The sequence below is a fragment of the Vulpes lagopus genome, chromosome 8, assembly GCF_018345385.1.
Source record: "Vulpes lagopus strain Blue_001 chromosome 8, ASM1834538v1, whole genome shotgun sequence".
Taxonomy (NCBI): domain Eukaryota; kingdom Metazoa; phylum Chordata; class Mammalia; order Carnivora; family Canidae; genus Vulpes; species Vulpes lagopus.
Window position 1 is genome coordinate 4,192,852 of NC_054831.1, and position 21,130 is coordinate 4,213,981.

At 46.2% G+C, this 21,130-nt stretch overlaps 1 protein-coding gene across 1 annotated transcript in view; it reads left to right on the forward strand.

Annotated features, from left to right (window-relative positions):
- Nucleotides 1-21,130, forward strand: part of IQCA1 (IQ motif containing with AAA domain 1) — a 144,073-nt gene that overhangs the window by 67,766 nt on the left and 55,177 nt on the right. Inside the window, exons 8-11 of the mRNA XM_041767589.1 lie at nt 4,063-4,194; nt 10,941-11,016; nt 17,940-18,046; nt 18,218-18,316. Of these exons, the coding sequence (XP_041623523.1) occupies nt 4,063-4,194; nt 10,941-11,016; nt 17,940-18,046; nt 18,218-18,316 (414 nt within the window). The remainder of the gene's footprint in view (nt 1-4,062; nt 4,195-10,940; nt 11,017-17,939; nt 18,047-18,217; nt 18,317-21,130) is intronic.

The following is a 21,130-nucleotide window of genomic DNA, read 5'->3' on the forward strand; positions in this document are numbered from 1 at the left end:
AAAATGGGCAAAAGACTTAAATAGACAATTCACAAAGGAGAGCTAATTAGCACATGAAAAGATGCTTGGCATCATTAGTCTTTCGGGAGATAAAACTACTGTGAGACCATTTCATTCCCACTAGGATGGCCATAATCAAGAAGATAGGCAGTAAAAAATATTGTGGGTGTAGAGGAAGGGGAACTCTCCCGTGGTGCTGGTAGGAATACAGAATGGCGCAGCCACTTTGGGAAAGGCTTGTCCATTTCTTTAAAGTTAAATATAAACATACCAAATGAGCCGGCAGCCTGCTGTCAGTACTCTATCCAAGAGAAGTGAAAACGTGTCCACCCAAAAGAGTTTGTACACGAATATAGGAGCATTACTCATAATAACCAAAAAATTGGAACAGAATAAATATCCATCCATCAACCAGTCACTGGATAGGCAGATATGGTGCATCTAGACAATGGAATATTATTTGGCAATAAAAAAGGAAACACCAGTTGAGATACGCTACAACGTGGGTAGACTCAAAACCATGATGCAAAGGGAAAGGAATCAAACATGAGAGACCACACATTATATGATTCCATTTACAGGAAACGTCCAGACAAAGCGAATAGAGGCAGGGAGGAGATTAGCCGTGGCCTGGCCAGGCGTGAAGGACAAGGAAAGGGACCGATAGTGGACACGAGGGGTCACACTGGGGTGATGGGAATGTTCTAAAACTCGTATATGGTGATGGTTGTGCAATGCAGAAAATGTACTAAAAATGATTGAATCGTACTCTTGGAATGGGTGAATGTATAAAATGTAAAATATGCCACAATAAAATTATAATAAACCATTATAAAAGAAGAGATGTGGTGGGCCAGACTTGGCCTTCAGCCCCCACAGTTTACTGAAAATATGGTGGCTGGTTTAATAGGGCAATATAGTGCACTTCTCACTTTGGGAGGTTTTGCTATAGCTGAAGAGCATGAGCAAAGTAAATTCAGCACTGGCATCTAAAAAAAGAAAAAGAACTAAAACAACCACAGTGACATACCATTTCTTCAGCCGTTCCGTTGGCAAACATCACACACTGTGTCACCCTGTGTCAGAGCATATGGGGAAACAAGCACTCGCCTGCATGGCTGGTGAAAGTGTAAACTGGCACAGCCCAGTGGAGGCAGTTTGACAGTATTACAGCTGCACATACCCTTGGTCCAGCAGTTCTCCTCTTAGGAATTTATCCTGCAGATATGCTCACATACCTGCAAAATGATTTTTGCATGCATTTCTTTGTGCAGCATGATTAGTAACAGCAGACGATTGGAAACAACCTAATTCCACTGGTAGGAGAATGGCCAGATAATCTACGGGACACCCGTAAAAACAGAACAAGGAAGCCCTTTAGGTACTGCTATGACAAGTGGCCAGGGGCATTATTAAGAGGAAAATACACAACAAGGACAATGTGTACGATACACTGACATGGGTATAAAATGACCAATCGATGGTTACATCATGTATTTGTATGTATGCATGCGCACATATTTGTGTGCTTTGGAAGATTCTGCTAGAGTTGAAAATCAAGAGCAAAACAAATTCAACACTGGCCTAAAAAATAAAGAGACAAACTCCACACACTATTTTCAAGTGTGTGATTGGCAAACATAACACATCGGAGACTGGGAGAGTGTGTGCATGTGTGTACACATATATTTGCATATAACTTCATTAAATGTCCCTGGAAGCACCTCCAAGGTATTGATGCTGCTTTAGAAAGCAGATCTTGCTGGTGGGCTCACAGCATGGGAGCAGAACATTTCACGACATGCTCTTTTGTAAGTTTTGAATTTGTGGATCAGGTGAATATATTTATCAAAGTCTTAGTAAACTAAGTGAGGATATAGAGGAAATAAGTAGTACAATGGAGAAGGCTTTAAAAGATATGCTGAATTGCGCCACAAATGAGGATTCCTCCTTTTTGTGTAGCTGCTCACATTTTATACATCAGGTCATTTTTTAAAAATTGTCTGTACGTTTTTCTGAAAGCTTCCAAACATCCGAAGGGCCAAAAAAAAAAAAAAAATGTTCATGCTCCCTACATGCTCCAAACATAAAAGTCCTGAGTAGCCCCACTTTGGTTCTGAGTTGAAATGAGCTTGATCCCCAAGGAAAACACTGCCACTTGAACAAGGGACTTTTAATTCCATCTAAAGACACGCTTTTTATTACCAAATAATGTGCGCAACACATACGTCACCTCTTACCCTCGCCAGCACCCTCTCTGTGCCTCACCCCACCGAGAGCTTCACTGGAGCCTTGGGATGGGTTGGCCTCTGGACAGTGGAAAGGAGACACATGACTAATGACTAGAGTGTTGTTTTTAAGCCCAAATGGGACCAGAATATCCTGCTCTTGTTCACAGTAAAGCTATCTGTTATATTTTTTAAAGTGCGAACTAAGCTCCTAAGAACAACATAGGTATAAATATAAAAAAATGTAATACTAGAAAATAAACGTCTGCGCGGTAGTAAATCACTAATAAGCCGTAACAAGTAGACTTGACCCCAGGAGGGTGGTTAGTACGAAGCAGTAAAGGTGAAAGGATACTAGCCCTTTTGTTTCATTGCATACCCTGCTCTCCAGAGATTACCACTGTACTGAATTTGGTGTTTGTCATTCCTTCATATTTCTTTGTTCTTTGACTACATATGTATCCTGAAACCGTAGAGGGTAATTTTTCTATTTAACTGTATGCATTTTGTACAATAGGATAAATTTATGTGTGTCATTCCGCATCTTGCATCTTTTCTTTTTCCGTTGTGAAGGTCATCCTGGCGAGCACCTGTTCGAATCCCAGTTCAGCAATGGCCAGTTGTGTGTCCTGGGCCACATGGCTGATGTCTCTGTGCCCCCTTCTCTTATCAATAAAACAGGCTGGTAACAGCTCCCATCCGTAGGCCGCATTTAGCAGTAGATGAGTTCATCTTTAGTACCGTGCTGGGCTTACCGTAAGTCCAATGGATGGAAGCACTGACTTGATTTTAGGAAATGAAACTAGGAAACTAGAACCCAGAGATGTGGATCCCTGGGTGGCGCAGTGGTTCGGTGCTTGTCTTTGGCCCAGGGCGCGATCCTGGAGACCCGGGATCGAATCCCACGTCGGGCCCTCGGTGCATGGAGCCTGCTTCTCCCTCTGCCTATGTCTCTGCCTCTCTCTCTCTCAATCTGTGACTATTATAAATAAATAAAAATTTAAAAAGAAAAGAACCCAGAGATGTTATGCTACTTGTCTTGGTCACATGACCGGTGATGGGCAGAGCCCTGGGGTCTAACAAGAAATGGGTCCCATCACCGTCACCCTCATATCTCCCAGAAGTCGTGGCTCCCCCACCACAGCAAATGGGAGCTCAGCAAACATCCTTGTACAGAACAGATCGTATGGTTTTTCATTATATGGTTTTACTAATTCTCCAGTGATGCTGATCCGATATGAACCAAGTATTTCTTAAGAAATATTTAAAATTTGGGGAGCATAAGTGGGATTTTGTCACGCAGGACATACAGATTTAATCACAGGTGAAAGGAAGCAACCCTGAGAAGAGATGCATGATCATTTACAGGAAAGCAAAGTTACTGTAAGATCAACTGTCACGCAGAGTCCAAGCAGGAATCACAAGGTGTCCTCAGCTCATCTGGGGAAGAGGTGTGGGCAGGCCTGGCACACAGGCTGCGGCAGAGACACCGAGGAAGCCACGACCTCCCTCATGTTTACATTCATAGGAGCCCTGGGGACCAGAGCAGCTCTGAATTAGGGGGCAAGGGGGGCTGGGTTCAGAAATGTCCAACCTCCCTCAGCCTCCCCATCATCTGCTCCCACCCCAAGATCTGACTGTGGCCTCACTGTTGAATCCAACCAGAAGCAGGTGGCAGGCGGTGATGTCCCCAGAAGGGTCAGCCTCATACCCAGAGCAGGGCAGGGAGGGAGCAAGGACAGGTCAGCACAAATACGTCCTCCAGACAGAAAAGGAGTCCTCATCTTGATAGGGCTCCATGAAAGTGAGAAGTTGATTTTGTATTTCTTGCCAGGTCACTGAAGATATTATTGCAACCCAAGAAGAGGAGGAGAAAAACAAAAAGAAAAAGAAGAAGAAGAAGGCAAAGAAACCCAAGAAACCTAAAAAAGAAAAGGAAAAGAAAGAGACAAAGGAAAAAAACAAGGTAAGGGATTTGGAATTTTAAAAGAAATTTTTTTTTCTTTTAGGTGGATTTCTTGCTTTCAATCAATGCCATCGCCTCAAATCTCCTGAGATTGCAGTCATTTGTTTCCTAGGAAACCATTCTACCAACTGTTATTCAATATTTTTTTATGTTCCTCGATAACTGGTCATCCTCTTCTCTGTGACTTATAATAAATACCCATTAGCATGAAGGTGGTTTTCGTGACTTCGATACTTTATGCATTTATTCACATATGGGATAGCTTTGAATTTTTATTCCTCAAAATAAATGATCCTCCTCTTCTTTCTTCAAGGGTAGAGATCAGAAAAAATGCTCGCAAACCAGGTGACCACTACAAAGTCAACATAATCTTAACTACTTTAACCAAAATGTGTTTGTTCAAGTTTATCACTTTTCGTTGACATATTGGATGTATTTTAATGGAAGTTTTTGTTTCTTACTACCCAAAGGATATCAGATTTCAAAGAGTGTCACTTTGGGCCAGGCCTCCCCTCGTGCAGTCGGGGGAGGATGAGGCGGTGGGTTTACCAGGTGCTGCTGTCACGGGGCAGGAACTGGAGGAGTCTTTACCTCCAAGCTCGTGGACAGGTGCGCGCTCCCCGGACAGCGTTCTCTCAGCAGAAACTCCTCCATGGGAGATGGAGCTCAGGCTGGAAGCTCGCATCACCCTAAAGCATGATCATGTTTCAAGAGGCATTTCTGCACAGACGGATCCTCCTTCACAGCTGACCAGAACTCTGACCTGAATCGACTCGGGAGAATGGATCCTTAAGGGGTATGTCCGTGTGTGACTCTGTCCAGAGGCAGAGATCCATCTCTTGCTCAGGCCGTGGCAGTCACACTCCTCGTGTTCCAAGAGGTGCGTCCGGGAGAGAAACGAGACAGGCTGTGTCATCAAAGACAAGCGACTGGACCAAGGAGTCAGAAATTGTGAGCAGGGGAGAAAGGAGGACGGTGGATATACAACGGCAACACCCAAACGCCACAGAAATGCAACATTTTGCTTTTATGAAAGCCAACATTTTGTGATGAAAGCCAACATTTTGCTAAAAATCTCTTGCATGGGGGCGCCTGGGTGGCTCAGTTGGTTGAACATCCGACTCTTGATAATGGGCCAGGTCATGATCTCAGGGTCCTGGGATGGAGCCCCAAGTCGGGCTCCGTGCTCAGCCTGGAATCTGCTTCTCCCTCTCCCTCTGCTCCTCCCCACCCCCTCTAAAATAAATACATAAAATCTTTAAAAAGAAAAATCCCTTGCACTATTGTAGGCACCCAGCTGGAGGCAACTGCCCCTTTTGCAAGGCTCACCTCCTGCACCATGATAAGCAGAAATCTTCCAACTTCCCCCACCTGTCTTTGTCCCTTTCCTTAACCATGTACCATTGCTGGGAACAAAAGAAGAGAGACCTCTTACTGCTCGCTCTGGACACAACCCACTCCACTGCAGTCCCCAGCTACCCAGTGTGTCATGCTGACGCCTCACCTAATTCCTCCCCAGGAATTGTTCCGGGTCTAAAGGAGCTGCTCCATGCAAAGTTCCAGCACCCTGCCCAGGGAACTGCATCCGGGTCTAAAGGAGCTGCTCCATGCAAAGTTCCAGCACCCTGCCCAGGGAACTGCATCCAGGGACAAAGACCCAGTCCTCTCATGGGACATCTCTGAATGGTTCTCCTAGGTCCTGGGCTCCCCGTGGGGTCAGTTGACAGCTCACATCCAGTCACATCACAGCTCAGTTGCATCAGCTTCTCTGTCCGGTGTTGCTTCTCTCCCTTCTTCCCTGTGGGTTGTGTTCCCAGTAAACCACCTGCACAGCCTCCATCTGAGCATTTCCAGGGAATCCAGCCCATGAGGCCACCTGTTGCCCTACTGCTGGCCCCAACGCTTCTAACTTGTTGCAGAAAAAAAATAAGACGGGAGCTTACCTGATACGGTTAATTTTTAAAGCCCTCCTCTCACTTTGCAAGATAATTTTGAAGCAGTGCCTAAGAATAAGGACAATTGGAAGAATTTCAATTTTATTCTAAGCATTCTCTTCCGCTAAATATGCATTAGGGAGTTTGACACTTGCTAATTAAAAATTCACTGTTAATGAAGCTTGTTCCATAAAAAATCTGAAATTATCAGCTACACAATCTGGTCTTTGTTGAGTGAAGGTATTTTATTAACTAGCTATTAAAGAGTCATTTAATGATTAACAGTTTGGGACAAAAAGCAAAGTTTGAGTGTATCAGCATTTATGAAGTAGTTGCAAATGAAGGATTAAATCCTTCAGAGTTACTTAGAACTGAATTTATTCATGAAAAGTACAAGTCTACGCGGTGATAACATAATCAATGAAAGAACAAATGGTGATCTCTAATGAAAATTGATATCATCACATTATGTTCCTACTCATTACTTAGAGGTCAGATCATCTTTCCTGTTCACTTTTTAAAGTCTTACTCTAAAAGCAATCCCAAAGCCTCCAGAAGCATTCATGAGATGAGCTATTCAAATCCTTGTATGAGAATTGGTATTTGACCAGAAGAAAAAGTCATCTATTATTCACCCTAGTTAAAGGGTAATGCAGGGGAGACAGAAAACTAGTTTTGTTTAGCTTGCATAGATACTGACCCAACCCCAACCCTGTTTCACACGGTGGCACAGCTGGGAGGTTATCCTTCAGGTATTTTTATAAACTTGGTCATTTCTCAATTGCCAGTGCATTTATAGTCAGAAAACGTGGGAAAGACCTCATATTAACAAAAAACTGAGGATTCTCTGGATATTTCCACTCACCTCCATAAATGGAAAATAGACGCTTATCAAACTATCACCCAAGTACAAGCTTCATCAATCTGCAAGATGGCTGCAAGTGAGCATAAGTGGCCGAAGACAGGGCGTCGACAAGGGTCAGGCAGGGAGAGGATCAGAAGGCTGGACGGGGACCGGGGACTCCAGGCAGGATTCCAGGCAATGGGTGAGCCAGAGAACCATAGGACCACGTCAGGGCAGGGATAACAGAGGCCAGGGAGGGTGTGTGGTGTGGGGCTGGGAAAGAAAGCTTGGAGCAGCCATGGATGGGGCCTTTGGGTGCTGTGCAGAACCTTCCAGAGAAGACAAGAGTCATCCTGGGGGTAGTGACTTGAGCAGACCTCAGTTGTATGAGTTGTAGTCTAAGGCCTGTGGTTTGTGGCCAAGGTTGGGATGGCCCATGGGTGAGGAAGTGACCGAGGCAGGGAGACAGGTCCAGGTGGTGACCGCCACGAGACAGGAGGCAGGCTCAGTGCAAGCCCAGGGCCCACACAAGGACAAGTGTGGGCCAGGAGTCAGAGCACCTCAGAAGTCTGCATCCATCCACATGGGAGGACACATTGAAAACCAAACATCATTCACAAGGTGGAGAGCGAAGCAACTGAATTCTGTTTCCCTCGATTTTTTCTGAAAGTAATGAAGAAGGAAGGGTACATCCAGTGGTGATGCAAAGATCTGGGCTCATAGTCACCAACACCCGTCCCTGGCTCACAAAGACCCACCGTCACCCTTTTAAGATTGCTTCTCCTCGCACTTCGACCCTTGCCTGGGGTCACCTCTATCAGCATAAATGTGTGTCAGAGTGACCTGCCCAAAGCACCTCTCCTCCTGACCCTAGTGCAGCGGGCAGGAGCCCCCCTTAGACACTCTGTTATTCAGGATTTTGAGGATCAGGGAGTACCCCTGGGTGTCTTGAGATGTTTGAACCTGGAGATGCCTGGGATGAAGTTTAGGGGTGAGAACTTGTAAGTTTTGCAGTCTTGCTTGGATTTCCAATCTTCGGTGGGGCTGGCAGCCTGAGAAAAGAAAGGGCTGTTATGGTGGGTCTCCATAATCATGCACAACATTTTAAAATAAAATAACTGTGGGGGCACCTGGGGAGCTCAGTTGGTTAAGCGTCGGACTCTGGATTTCAGCTCAGGTCATGATCTCAGGGTCTTGGGATCAAGCCTCATGTCGGGCCCTGCACTGAGTGGGGTGATTCTCTCTCTCTCTCTTTCTCTCTCTCTCTCTCTCTCTCTTTCTTTCTCCTTCCCTCCCTCCCTCCCCGCCCCTACTCACGTGCACTCATGTTGTCTCTCTTAATTAACTAATTAATTAACTGTGGCTGGTAATCTTACATTCATTTGACCATTTTATCAAAAATTTTGCAAACAATTTAACATTGAAAGCATGAAAGTTTTCAATTTTTTATCTGGATCCATCTGGAGACCTCTATTCTGAGATGCCAAAGGAGAAAAGCAAACAGATTGGTCTAGGGGTTTTCACCTCACCAGACCTAGTAAAGGGAAAACATAGAAACACCCTAAACACTTTCAAAGTGAGCTTCCAGGGACACCTGGGTGGCTCAGTGGTTGAGCATCTGCCTTCAGCTCAGGTCGTGATCCCGGGGTCTTGGGATTCAGTCCCACATCAGGCTCCCTGCGTGGAGCCTGCTTCTCCATCTGCCTGTGTCTCTGCCTCTCTCTGTGTCTCTCATGAATAAATAATTAAAATCTTTTTTAAAAAAATAAAGATGAGCTTCCAAAAATTAATCATTTCATCCCCTAGACGAGAAAATGATCATCTACCTGTACCTTATATAAAAATTATCTCACCATGGATCATGGACTTACATGTAAAACTATAAAACTTTTAGGGAAAAACATCTTCAGGATCAAGGGCTCACCAAACAATTCTTACACTTGACACCAGAAGCATCCATAAAAGGAAAGGGGGATAAATTAGACTTCATCACAATAAAAAATAAAAAGAAAAAAAACCTTCTACTCTGGGAAGAGGATGAAAAGACCAGCTACAATCTGAAAGAAAATGTTTGCAAGCTATAGATGTGACAAAGGACTTGCATCTAGAATATACGAAGAATTCTTGAAATTTAACAGTAAAAAAAAAAAATTCATCTTTCTTTTGGATCTTTGGTTTGCAAACCATCTCTAAAAGATAAGGCCATCCCCTGTTAAGAATATGTGATGGTTACCCTACAACCCAGCGATTGCACTGCTGGGTATTTACCCCAAAGATACCGATGTAGTGAAACACCAGGACACCTGCACGCCAATGTTCACAGCAGCAATGTCCACGAGAGCAAAACTGGAAGGAGCCACGATGTCCTTCGACAGATGACTGGACAAAGAAGATGTGGTCTGTATACACAATGAAATATTCCTCAGCCCTCAGAAGAGATGCATACCCACATTTGCTTCGACGTGGATGGAACTGGAGGGTATTATGCTGAGTGAAGTAAGTCAGTTGGAGAAGGGCAAACATTATATGGTTTCACTCATCCAGTGAAAAGGACCATAAGGGAAAGGAGGAAACTGAGTGGGAAAAATTAGAGAAGGAGACAAACCATGGGAGACCCCTAATTCTGAGAAACACACAAAGGGTTGCAGAAGGGGAGGTGGGTGAGGGGACGGGGTGACTGGGTGACGGGCACTGAGGAGGGCACTTGATGGGATGAGCACTGGGTGTTATACTATATGTTGGCAAATTGAATTTAAATTTAAAAAGAATATGTGATAGAGGGGCGCCTGGGTGGCTCAGTTAAGTGTCTCCCTTCAGCTCAGGTTATGATCTCAGTCAGGGTCCTGGGGTCGAGCCCCGAATCAGCCTGCTTCTCCCTCTCCCTCTCCCTGCCTCTTCCCCCTGTTTGTTCTCTCTCTCTCTCTCTCTCTCTCTCTCTCTCTCTCTCTCTCTCTCCCCGTCAAACAAATAAACAAAATCATTTAAAAATATATATATGCTAGAGGAGAAAGCTAGCATCAGGAGGACATTCTCTGCCAGCCAAGAGCCATCTCTGCAAATGTGCTTTCGGTATCAAAGTCACAGCCCTTGTCTGACAGTCGCTTTAGGAGCCAGAAGAGGAGCCCCATGCGATCCATCCTTGCACCTCTTTTCTCTTTGTTGTTTTTCAAGCCATGTGTTGAACCACTTGGGCCTATTTTAGGTGGATTGTCTCTGTCCAGAACACGTGATCATGTGAATCCTAGAGTCTTCTCTACGTCCACCTAACGTCGTGCTAAATCCTGGCAAGAGCCTGGCACCCAGATCCAGCACCACGAGCTGTAAAAGGTGCCGTTTGTCTGCAGCGCCACCCAGCCTTTCCGTGACCCCCACGCCTCCTCTCCCGCCGCCTGGCCCACGGAGGTGCTGCTCCACGCTGGACCCCTGAGCCAACCACGTTCTCATACCATCTTAGGGGGTCTGCAAACTAAACTTTGTACCACTTCACAAAGAGGGAGACGCGCGCGTTGCGGATTTCCAGAGGCTGTTCTCAGGAATGAGGCCATCATCGTAGCCACGTCCTCTCCTCCAGCCTCTTCGGACATTCCAACCAGCTTGACGTCCCTACAAGGACTCAGGCTGGGATCAGCTTCCAGAGCAAAGAAGGAACCTGATTGTCAGACAAGCCCAGCGTGTGGGGTACCCCTGGAGAGGCACCTGAAACGGGGGCGCCACAGTGAGCCTGCAGGCAGGGCTGAATTTCTAGAACCATCCACGCCCTGGATGGTGGACACAACGCTCCCTGCTCAGACTGGCCAGCAGGGAACCTGCCCGGGTGGGTGGCCAGGGGCTGGACCTTTGCTCATAAGCCAGGAAAGAGCACGTGTGCCTTGGCACAGCCCGGGCATGAGGATGTGTGCGCCTCGTAACTGTCGCGTCCGGGTCAAAGTAGGCCTGTAATCAACAAAAATATCATTTTTCCTCAACAGGAAGAAGATGAGGGATGGAAAATGTCACCGAGTGTGTTCATTCCCATGATGGAGGAAGGAAACAACGTGTACAAAGGTTGGTGCCGGAGAATATGGGAAGGCAATGTGTTACCCATCTGCCCAGGGTGACCCCTGGCCCGAGCACCCGGCCTGTGCGGGGAAGAATTAGGTGCTCATCCAGGAGAGGCTGCAAACGTGCAGCTCATCGCCAGCACCTTCTGTCCGTCTCTATTTTAAAATTCCTTTGAGTCGCCGAAAGGCACAGAATCAGTAAAAAAAAAAAAAAAAAAAAAAAAGCCAGATATGAATAGTACGAGGACGTGATCTAAACCTCCGTTCTGTTTTTGAACCCCTAGGACCTCAGCTGAACATTCTCTTGCTGGGAATGAAAGGGATTGTCCCAGATTGTTTAAATTAATAAATCAATGCCTTGTGGACAATGAAATGTTTTAATCCTGTCAGACCAAGACAGGTGCCTGAAAACCCACACATGATTCTTCTGTCCGTTGTTCAGCATAATTAGCACCGTGGCTATCATCTGAGTAGAGCTGCAGGTGTAGGCATTGGTCTTTCGGGCATTTCTATTACAATTTACTGGAACAATTGTCCACGTCATCCCAACACAGAATGACCCGCCACGATGACCCTGGTTATCAGTACTCTTCGGTAATCCCTAAAATATGCGATTAGGACGTGGAGTCCGCCTTGCGTATCCTTCCTTCCTAATCCTGGTCTTATCTGGGCAGCAGGCATATTTTTTCATTGACTCATGGTTTTTACCCTAATGAATTGAGCCTCACCCTAAGCAGCAGTATCAGCGCCATTTCAGGTTTGAGATGAAAATGTCCACGTGCCACCGAAAATGCTTCCACCAAACACTAGTGGCAAGCGTCCCACCCTGCATGCAGTGCTGAGCTCGGGTGGAAGCCCAGGGGGTAGGTGACCCAGCAGGATTTGGCAACTGCTGTAGCTCAGGGAAGGTCAAAGCAGTGACCTCCTATTGTTAGATGCCCAAGACACGCAAGCCTTTGTATTTCTCATGCTCATCTCGTTTGATCTTCAGGACAACTGTGCGGGGGGGGGGGGGGGGGGGGGTAACAAAACTATCCCCCTATGGCAGGTGCTGGTAGAGTATTTTTTTTAACATTTTATTTAAATTCCAAGTTAGTTAACATATCGTGTATTATTAATTTCAGGGGTAGAGTTCAGTGATTCATCAGTTGCTTACGACCCCTAGTGCTCATCCCATCCCAAGCCCTCCTTGGTGCCCGTTCCCCCAGTGACTCCAACCCCCCACCCACCTCCCCTCCAGCGACCCTCCCTTTGTTCCCTAGGGTTAAGAGGCTCTTACGGTTTGTCTCCCTCTCTGCTTTTATCTTATTTTATTTTTCCTTCCCTCCCCCTGTGTTCATGTGTTTTGCTTCTTAAATTCCACGTATGTGAAGTCATATGGCATTTGTCTTTCTCTGACTATTCCACTTAGCATAATACTATCTAGTTCTACTCACATTGTTGTAAATGGGAAGATGTCATCCTTTCTGATGGCTGAGTAATATTCCATGACAGATGATAGATAGATAGATAGATGATAGATAGACCACATCTTCTTTATCCAGTCATCTGTCGATGGACATCGGGGTTCTTTCCATAGTTTGGCTCTTGTGGACGTTGCTGCTATAAACACTGGGGTGCAGGTGTCCCTTCGAATCACTGCAAACCACAGTGCGGAGCAATCACTGTCAGACACACTCACTCACTGGTGTATTCATTCAACCACCATTGTGTCCAGCACGCCAGGTGCAAGGCTACTGTGGAGATAGGAAGGTGGCACGTGCCATCAACATGCTTACAACATACTGGCCGTGGTGGAGGTGGATGGCGTGGGGACAGTGGCATAAGTTGAGTGCTTTTGCAAAGTAGGCAGGCAGGCAACAACATCCAAGGTCCAGCTAGGAGCCACATGCATCACACTGTAGGGTCATGGGCATGCCATGGATGCTACTAGAACTCAAGTATGTCTGCAACAAGAAGGGCCCCTTATTCAGACCTGCTTTCTGCCACATTTCTTTTGGTCTTTACGGCCACCGCATGGTTCCATATTCTACAGGTCTATCACCAGCCTCCCAGGTTTGCACCTTTGAACCCATCAGGTCATTTGCCGGCTCATGTTCTGCTGAAGTCCTCCCTCCTGGAGCCCTATCACCTGTCATCCCTGGACCTTCCTTCATCCTTCCTGATTGTCACTCCTTCATTTTGGTGCAGCCCATCCTCCCCCAGGGTGTCCTGAGAAGGAGCTACGGCAGGGGAGCTCTAGACGCCAACACACTTAAATATGGTCTCAGGCTTATACTCAGGTCATAGTTTCCTTCGGCATTTGGAAGGCCTGGCTCTCTTCTCTGAAATTACTATCAGGAGAGAATAAGGGGAAAGACAGGAAAAGCCCTCCTCTGCCATAACAGGGAGTCAGGTGCTCACGTCTCAAACTCATAAATCAAGAAGTAGCAGTATGGCCGCATGACGAGCATGGAACAAGAGACAAGCAGCTGGAGGAGCGCTCAGGAAGCTAGACGGCTTCACACCCACCTCCCATGGGTGTCCTGTTCCACCAGGGAGCCAGGCACTCTCACCTCAGGGACCTGGTGCTGTCTGTTCCCCCTGCCTGGAGTGCTGGTGCCTGCAGGCCTTCCCTGAGACCCTTGTGGGCTCACAGTCTCCAGCCTCACTCTGTGCCCACCCTGTTTTACTTACCTCGATCTGATGGGGATGTGGGTGTTCCCTGTCACCCCCACAAAGGGATTGCCAGGTCCCAGAAGGCAGCGCCTCGCACTGTCTGCCCAATCTGATAGCAGCACCTGCCCCATAATCAGGCTCAGTCAAGTCATGAACTAAGTAACTTATGAATGAATCAGATTTGCAGATAACTCTGAAACCATTCCATGAAATTTTATTTTAAGATTTTTATTTATTTATTCATGAGAGACACAGAGAGAGAAGCAGAGACACAGGCAGAGGGAGAAGCAGGCTCCATGCAGGGAGCCTGATGCAGGACTCGATTCCGGGACCCCAGGATCACGCCCTGAGTCAAAGACAGACGCTCAACCGCTGAGCCACCCAGGCGTCCCTCCATGCAATTTTAAATGAATGAATGAATACAGGAATGAATGAATGCCATTGGGCAATTTCACTGCAAGGCAGAGTTAGACAGTTATGTTATAATCCTTTCCATATTCTCCGACTTTGTCTAAAACAATGTGCATGTATTATTTTGGTAAAAACAAAAACTAACTTGGGGGAAATCTAATGTTCCCGTGGGAAGCCGAGTCTTGCAACCTGCTGACCCACTCAGGAAAGCTCTTGAGACTTTCCACACCGTCTGTGTAATATGTTTCCATTACGCTGTTTGTATAATATCTGTTTCCATAAAGCCTAAAAAAAAAAAAAAAAAACAAGCAGTGGTCATTTGGGAGCAGAAATCGTGAAGTGCCATTTCCCTAGCTGGATTTGTAGCGTTTCCTGTGTTATCTTTCTGGTAATTTAAAGAAATTAAATGTCTTCATCTTAGCATTTTTTTTCTCAAAAATCCAAGGTTTTCCTTTTCAAATAAAACATTAGCATTTTAATCACTGCCCCCCCCCCCCAACGTGAGAAACTGCCCCAGCCTGCTTTTCACATTCTCGGGATGAAAGCTTGTGGGGCAGTTGTTGTGCTTTGAGGGCCCTGAAAAGCTTCCTGCATTTGTAAATGTCCATGAAATTCTTGAAGGGATTGAGAGGTGCCCTGTGCAAAAGTGTCATGAGAAAAGCAAAGTTTCCTCGCAAAACCAAGACCATTCAAATGGCGGGAGAGGGGAAATCAGCAAAGGCCACCAAGCACTGCTTTATTCGCGGGACACAGTTACAACTCCAGAATGAGAATGTGTTACGAGGTGCCATTGCTTTTACATAAATAATCGCCTCGTGTTCCTTTCTGTTAAATATTCTGTGTCCCTTTCTTTCGGAAATGCACTGTTTCCAGATTTTAGTAAGTCTGTCTGGTGAAAAAGCAAAGGAGCTCCCTTGCAACAGCAAAGGATATTTTTTGCTTTAAAATATCTTAATAAAAACAGCTGAGTTTTGCTGTTGGAGATAGAATGATCGTTGCAAGGCGGAAGCCTGCTAGACAAGAGTGATCAGTAAATGGCACCTTTTAAAGACATTTAAACACTCCGTAGTATTTTCAAGGGAGAGAGTTTACAGTTTCAAACACATACGGAAAAGCATTATTTATACATGTTAAAGTTTTCCACAATTTAAGCTCATGTGCTTTTCAGCAAATGAACTGAGAAAGAACAATTACCCTCAAATGAGGGAAGTGCAAATTCGCTCTTCCTTGGGTGTACACGCACCTTACAGACCGACCGCAAAATCCACCTGCCAAGGGGGGGTGGTTCGGGGCCAAGATAAACTTTCAAATAATGACTTAACACGTGTTTTATGTCAGTGGGCTGGTGTAGACAATTTGTGCAACGCCTAGTTTTCATTCCCTGACTGTAAAACACAGGATAGGCCTCTCTGGCTGGCACTCAGTCATGGGAGTGATCATTTAAAATAACAACAATTCAGGTCCTAGCTTTCTGGCAATTTCCTGTGTGCCCACTCCTGCCACGAGTGGCCTTCTTCAGTCTGATCACCTGCCCCACCCAGGTGATGACATCCTCACCTCTAGGGTCATCTCCGACAGGCAGGCACCCAGGAGAGGTCAGCAAGAGAGACCAGAGGTGCCACATCCACTCCCAGCCCCATCATCCGTCGCCATCATCTCTGCCCCAGGGGCAGGGTCACCTGTCACGTGGCCACCCCAATGGGGAAAGACACATGGGTGAATTGGCTCTGAAAATTGTACCACGTTTGTGACTTGTTTCCTGTCTATTTCTTATAAGTCTACAGTGGCCACCCCAAGAGAAACTGGGGTCCTTTGGTCATCCTCGTTTTCCAAAATCTGTCCCCCCTGATTTGCCATAGGCTGTGACCATGGCAGAGACCCTGGCTAGCCAGCCCCTGGCACAGCCCTGCCCAGCCACACCCCCTCAGTTCTCTGGTGTGAAGCCGGGGAAGGCTGAGAGCCCTCGCTGGACCTGGATTCCAGATAGACTCTATTCTGGCCAACATCCCATCCCATAGGGAGTGAGGTGGGCCTGCCTGAGTGTGTGGCAACACCTTGTGGTGACCATTCCCAACTCTGGAGATTTCCATGCCAACCACCAGGAGCATTGTAGGCTCTTCAGCCTGAGGCTCCCACACTTTTGGAGAACTGGAGCTGCATTTCCACATCCCATCTTCCTATAGTTTTCCTGTCCACAGGATCCTGACTAATCACCTTGAGACGGCAGTCACTGGCCCTCAGGCATCCATCACTTCCACTTTGCTTCCACTTTTGCTGTGCCCAGAGCAGACAGGTGTCTGCTCTGGGCACAACTGTCCTGCAGAGTCCCTCTCCCCTGAGGAAGTGGGGATTGTCAATAAGGAGGATGAAGACCATAAGACCAACAGTCATAAGCGGTACAACGGGGTTTCCCCCTGGCTCCACCATGGGCTGCGTCCTATGGGCTGGCATCGGATGGCCAAAGACCTGCCCATTGGCCAGCTTTGAGTTGTGCATCAGAATCTCCTTACTGTGCTGTCCATTTTTCCAGGATCTGCAGCTTTTCCTGGGTCACAGCACATCTTGTCCCTTCTTTCATCTCTGGTCCCTCTTGCTGACCTCAGACCCTGGGATTGATTTGGCCCTCCCTTCTCATCTGTTTGCCAAGGCGTCTCTCCAGGAACCTTCTCCACTCTCCGTCTTCACGGTTGACACTCCTTGCTCTCCACAGCTCCCAGACATCTGTTGGTGACTGTGACTGTCCCTCCCTTCTCAGGCAGCTGCATCAGGAGGACTCATCCCTGGCCGGTCTCAGGATCCCCCTGCTGAGCCCATACGGGAGGCCATGGTTGAGAAAGCTCTGCCCATTCACGTGTTCACCTGCCCCCAGTTGCACCCTTCTTCCCAGGTATTAGCCTCTGCCTAAGACAGGTGTTGAGGAGCCGCTACCCGGCCCCCATGGCCCTCAGTTGCCTCCCCTAGTTGAAGGGCATCGCTATCCTAAGGATGAGCTCCCAGGGAAGTGGCCAAGCCGGGTGGTGGTTGCACGTTGAGTTCTGGCAAGTTTCCCCTCCCGTTGTGAACACAGATTCTGGGAAAAGGTCTCATTTCCCAGATGGACAAGTCTCATTTTGCACAGGACACCACCCCGTGTCCCAGTGCCAGGATCCAGCTGATCTGTACCTTGGCACGCATTTGGAATTCCCCTCTGAGAAATGAACTTTAGTTCCGTTTATTCCAGCGACACAGAATTATCCTTATTTCCTCTAAGGTCACATTTCTCTAACCATTCTCCTAACTGCCAGGCCAAGGCAAAAAGGGAAATGGAAAACATGTATGATTTCAAACACATCCAAAAAGTAATTCAAAAATATAGCTGTCAGGGGAGCATCAAGGGTACTTGTATGTTCAGTGCTGTCTTTTAACAAGGGGCTGGGGCTAATCACTGGTGGCTTCAGCCAACAGTAAAATCTTTCCTATTTTACTGAATCGTTTGAATAATGAAAGTAATATAAAACATATTACAAAAATAGTCATCCCACATTTGTCTAATTATATAATCCCACAATTAATGTATTATTTTTTACATGGTTATAATCATTAGAAGAATACTACTCATGTCATACTTTTTATTTTATGTTTTCACATTAGCAGTTTTCTTCTTTATTTTTTAGGTTATTATGCAAGCACATTTTTCTCATTTGGGAACTTGAGGGAACAGAACACACGAGTCCCATCACTCTGCCATCAATAAACTCTTGATTATTTTATCCAACCTTGTATTCCACGCAATGCTTTACATTGCAATAACTATTTTCGTTCGTCTTCATGTTGAAAAAAAAAATTCATTTTCTTTTTCTCAATCCTTCTGGACCACAGACTTGTGGAAGAATAGAGACGAGTCGTGGAATTTCCGGCAGGACTATGACCCGGAACTGATCAAACAGGAGAAGCGAAAGGAACTAGAGTCGGAGATCAGACTGCAGGTAACACCGCGCTTAGATTTGCGCAAAGACAAGTCATCAGTGGCAGCCATTGGGCTTCTTCACGATTTCCCATCAATGATCGGCCTAGATTCTAAGCTATTTTTAAACTTCACAAAGAAAACACAAGGCACACAAAGTCACTCATAAGTGGTGTGTTTTGTTCTCTCCTAGGTGGATGAGCTAATGCGACAGGAGCTCAAAAACTTAAAACTGGCTGTGAACAGAGAAAAGGAGTATCCGGTCAAAGTGGGAAAGAAGAAAGGTAAAAAGGTGAGTAGCAAGCCAGCATGGGAGGGATGAGGTAGATGCAGATTTGAATCATGAGCAGGAATGCTGCCCAAGCCCCAGAGTTGAGTCCTGGGTGCTGCCTGGCACACCCAGGTGGATTGTGGATTTGCCTTGTTCCACCATGTAGCCTTCAGGGACATGACCTCATAAATGCAATACATTCACCAGTCTGAGAGTAAACTGCTCACTGCAGATTTGCATTACCCAAACCCCACATGAAGGATGAGGACAATGAGGGGAGCCAGTAATGTACCCAGAATGCCTCCTCTCTCGTCCTGTAGGTAGATCTGTAGAGGAGGCCAGCGGCAATAAGCAAGTTCTTTGTGAGTAGGGGAATCAGACAAATTGAATTTTAGATTGCCACCAATCCATCTCAGGGTGTTTTGGGGTAACCATGTAAATCCTGACGTTCAAAGTTCATTTACTAAGGCCCTGTGAGATAATAGAAGATATATATAGGTCCCTGGCTCCGGTTCCTGGCACAGAGCTCCTGAAACCCTTGTAAATCCCTAAGTCAGAGAGTACTTGGAGCATATGTGTTCTAATGAGACAACTCTGGGTGGGCTCCCAGATGGCTCCTGTCTGGGGGCCAGTCACCAGGTAGACCAAGGCATGATTAAAAGCTTCGAATTTCCAACCCCACCCCCAACCCTCCAGAGAGGGGAGAAGGGCTGGGAAGGCAGCTAATAATTGATCGTGCCTGTGTGACGAAGCCTCCATGAAATCCCAGTAATGTCAGGAGGGTGAACACTTGGATGTATCAAGAAGGTGGCACAGCCTGACTCCGCAGGAACAGAGGACTCTCCCAGACCTTATCCTAAGGTCTGGCCATCAGTTGTTACCCTTTATCACATCCTTTAATAAACTGGTAAGTGTGAAGTGTTTCCCTCAGTTCTGTGAACCACTGTAAGAAACTAATTGAACTCAAAGAAATGGTTGTGGGAACCTAAGAGTTTTAACCAGATTTTTAACCACAGACTTGTGTTTGGTGTCTGATGTGGGGGTAGGGGAGCAGTCATGTGGGACTGAGCCCCCAACCTATGGGATCCGATGCTATTTCTAAGTAGATAGTGTCAGAATTGAGTCAAATTGTAGGACTCTCAGCTGGTATTTCTTGGTGGGGGAACTCCCCACGCACACACATACCTGGTGACAGAAGTGTTGTGTATGTGGTATTCATGTGGGAGCAAAGGACACACACAGGAGGAAAGAACTGGTTATTTCCTAACCTAGGCCCCTACTTCCACTTTCATTCCAGAGCTAGCCCTGCCATTGGGGCCAGAATCATCCAGGAAGAGGCCAGACTTTCCTTCCCTGGCAGGGTCAGCAGGTGCATAAGGCAACCTTTGCCCCTTTGATGGTTTTCTCAAGGTCCCATGGCTGATCAAACTTTCTTGTGGTTCACATAATCTCTTAGAGTTTTTCACACATCCAGCTACATGAGTGTCTAGTGCAGCCAGTCCCTTTAGCATGACGCCATCCTGATCCGTTTTGTATTGACTTTACAGTTTACAGTTTCACAGTTTAACTCTGACTTACTAGTTTGACACCTGAATGTCCTTCAAAGTCCTCCTTGAGGACATATCGCTGAAGCCTGATGAGGGTCGTCTGTAGGTTGTTCTCTCACCAATAGGTCTTATCTGCATGAAGAAGTGATGTTTTGATGATTGAACATGGAATTCAAGCCAAACAAAATGGGAAATGCAGAGAGGAAGTAGGTTTCTCTGGCTGAAAATAGGCTTTTTCCTTTAACCCAACACGTATCATTGTCCAGGCCCAAGATAAGAATTGGCTTCCTCACCCTCCTGCATGACTGCCTCCTCCATTCCTTGTAGTCTGGTATCTGCCCTTTCCATGTCATGGTTCATCATATGTCACAGGGAGGGGTTGCTCTGAATTTCCCTCTTGGAATTAAGCTGGTTTAACATTCAATGGTGTGCTCAGGGTATCCCAATAAATTGATGGTAACTGTGTAACTATGGAGTGCCCCAAATTCCAATCCAATGACTTAGGTATAAACTTTGGACACATATGTTGGATGTGGTTTTAATTTCAAGGCTGAAACAATTAACTATACCAAGTCTCATCCTCAGGAAGACCATTAGCATAAAGGAAATAGTCAACCCTGAACATAGAAAGAAGAAGAAAAGGGATTCAGAGAAATAGAATCAGGCAGTATTAATCTGTCAGCACCCACTTAAAATTACTTGATCAGAGACTATCCGCAACCTGAATCTTCCTTTCAAAATACAAACCTATTCTTACCACTACATGCTGAAACCCTTCAATGGCATCTTAATCCTCTAAGAATAGAGATGACAATCTTCAGCCAGGCTTTCTGTCCAACCTGGCCAATGTCCACTTCCCTAAGCTCTTCACCCACTCTCCCTTCTCACCTGTGCTTCAGCACCCTGAACTTCCTCTTTGTCCCTCAAACCCACTGTACTCCTTCCTACCACAGGGCCTTTGCACATGTTGTTCTCTTTCAAGAACTATCTTTGCTCCCATGCCCCCAGTCCCTAACCTAGCTAACTCCTATTAATCCCTTAAATCTCAGTCCAAGCCTTCCTTCCTCAGGGAAGCCTTCTGGGCCATCCATAGTAGGTCTGCTTTCTCTGCATACATATAGCACTGTATACTAGGCCTTCCAGGTGCTTTATCACAGTTTTAATGTTATATTTATTAGTGAGATCATTTTGTTGGTATCTGCCTTCCCGAATCTACTGAAGGACTATGACTGCAGGAACTGTATTACTGTCTTTTTTGCTTGCTCACCATTGTAACTCTTTCTGGCAC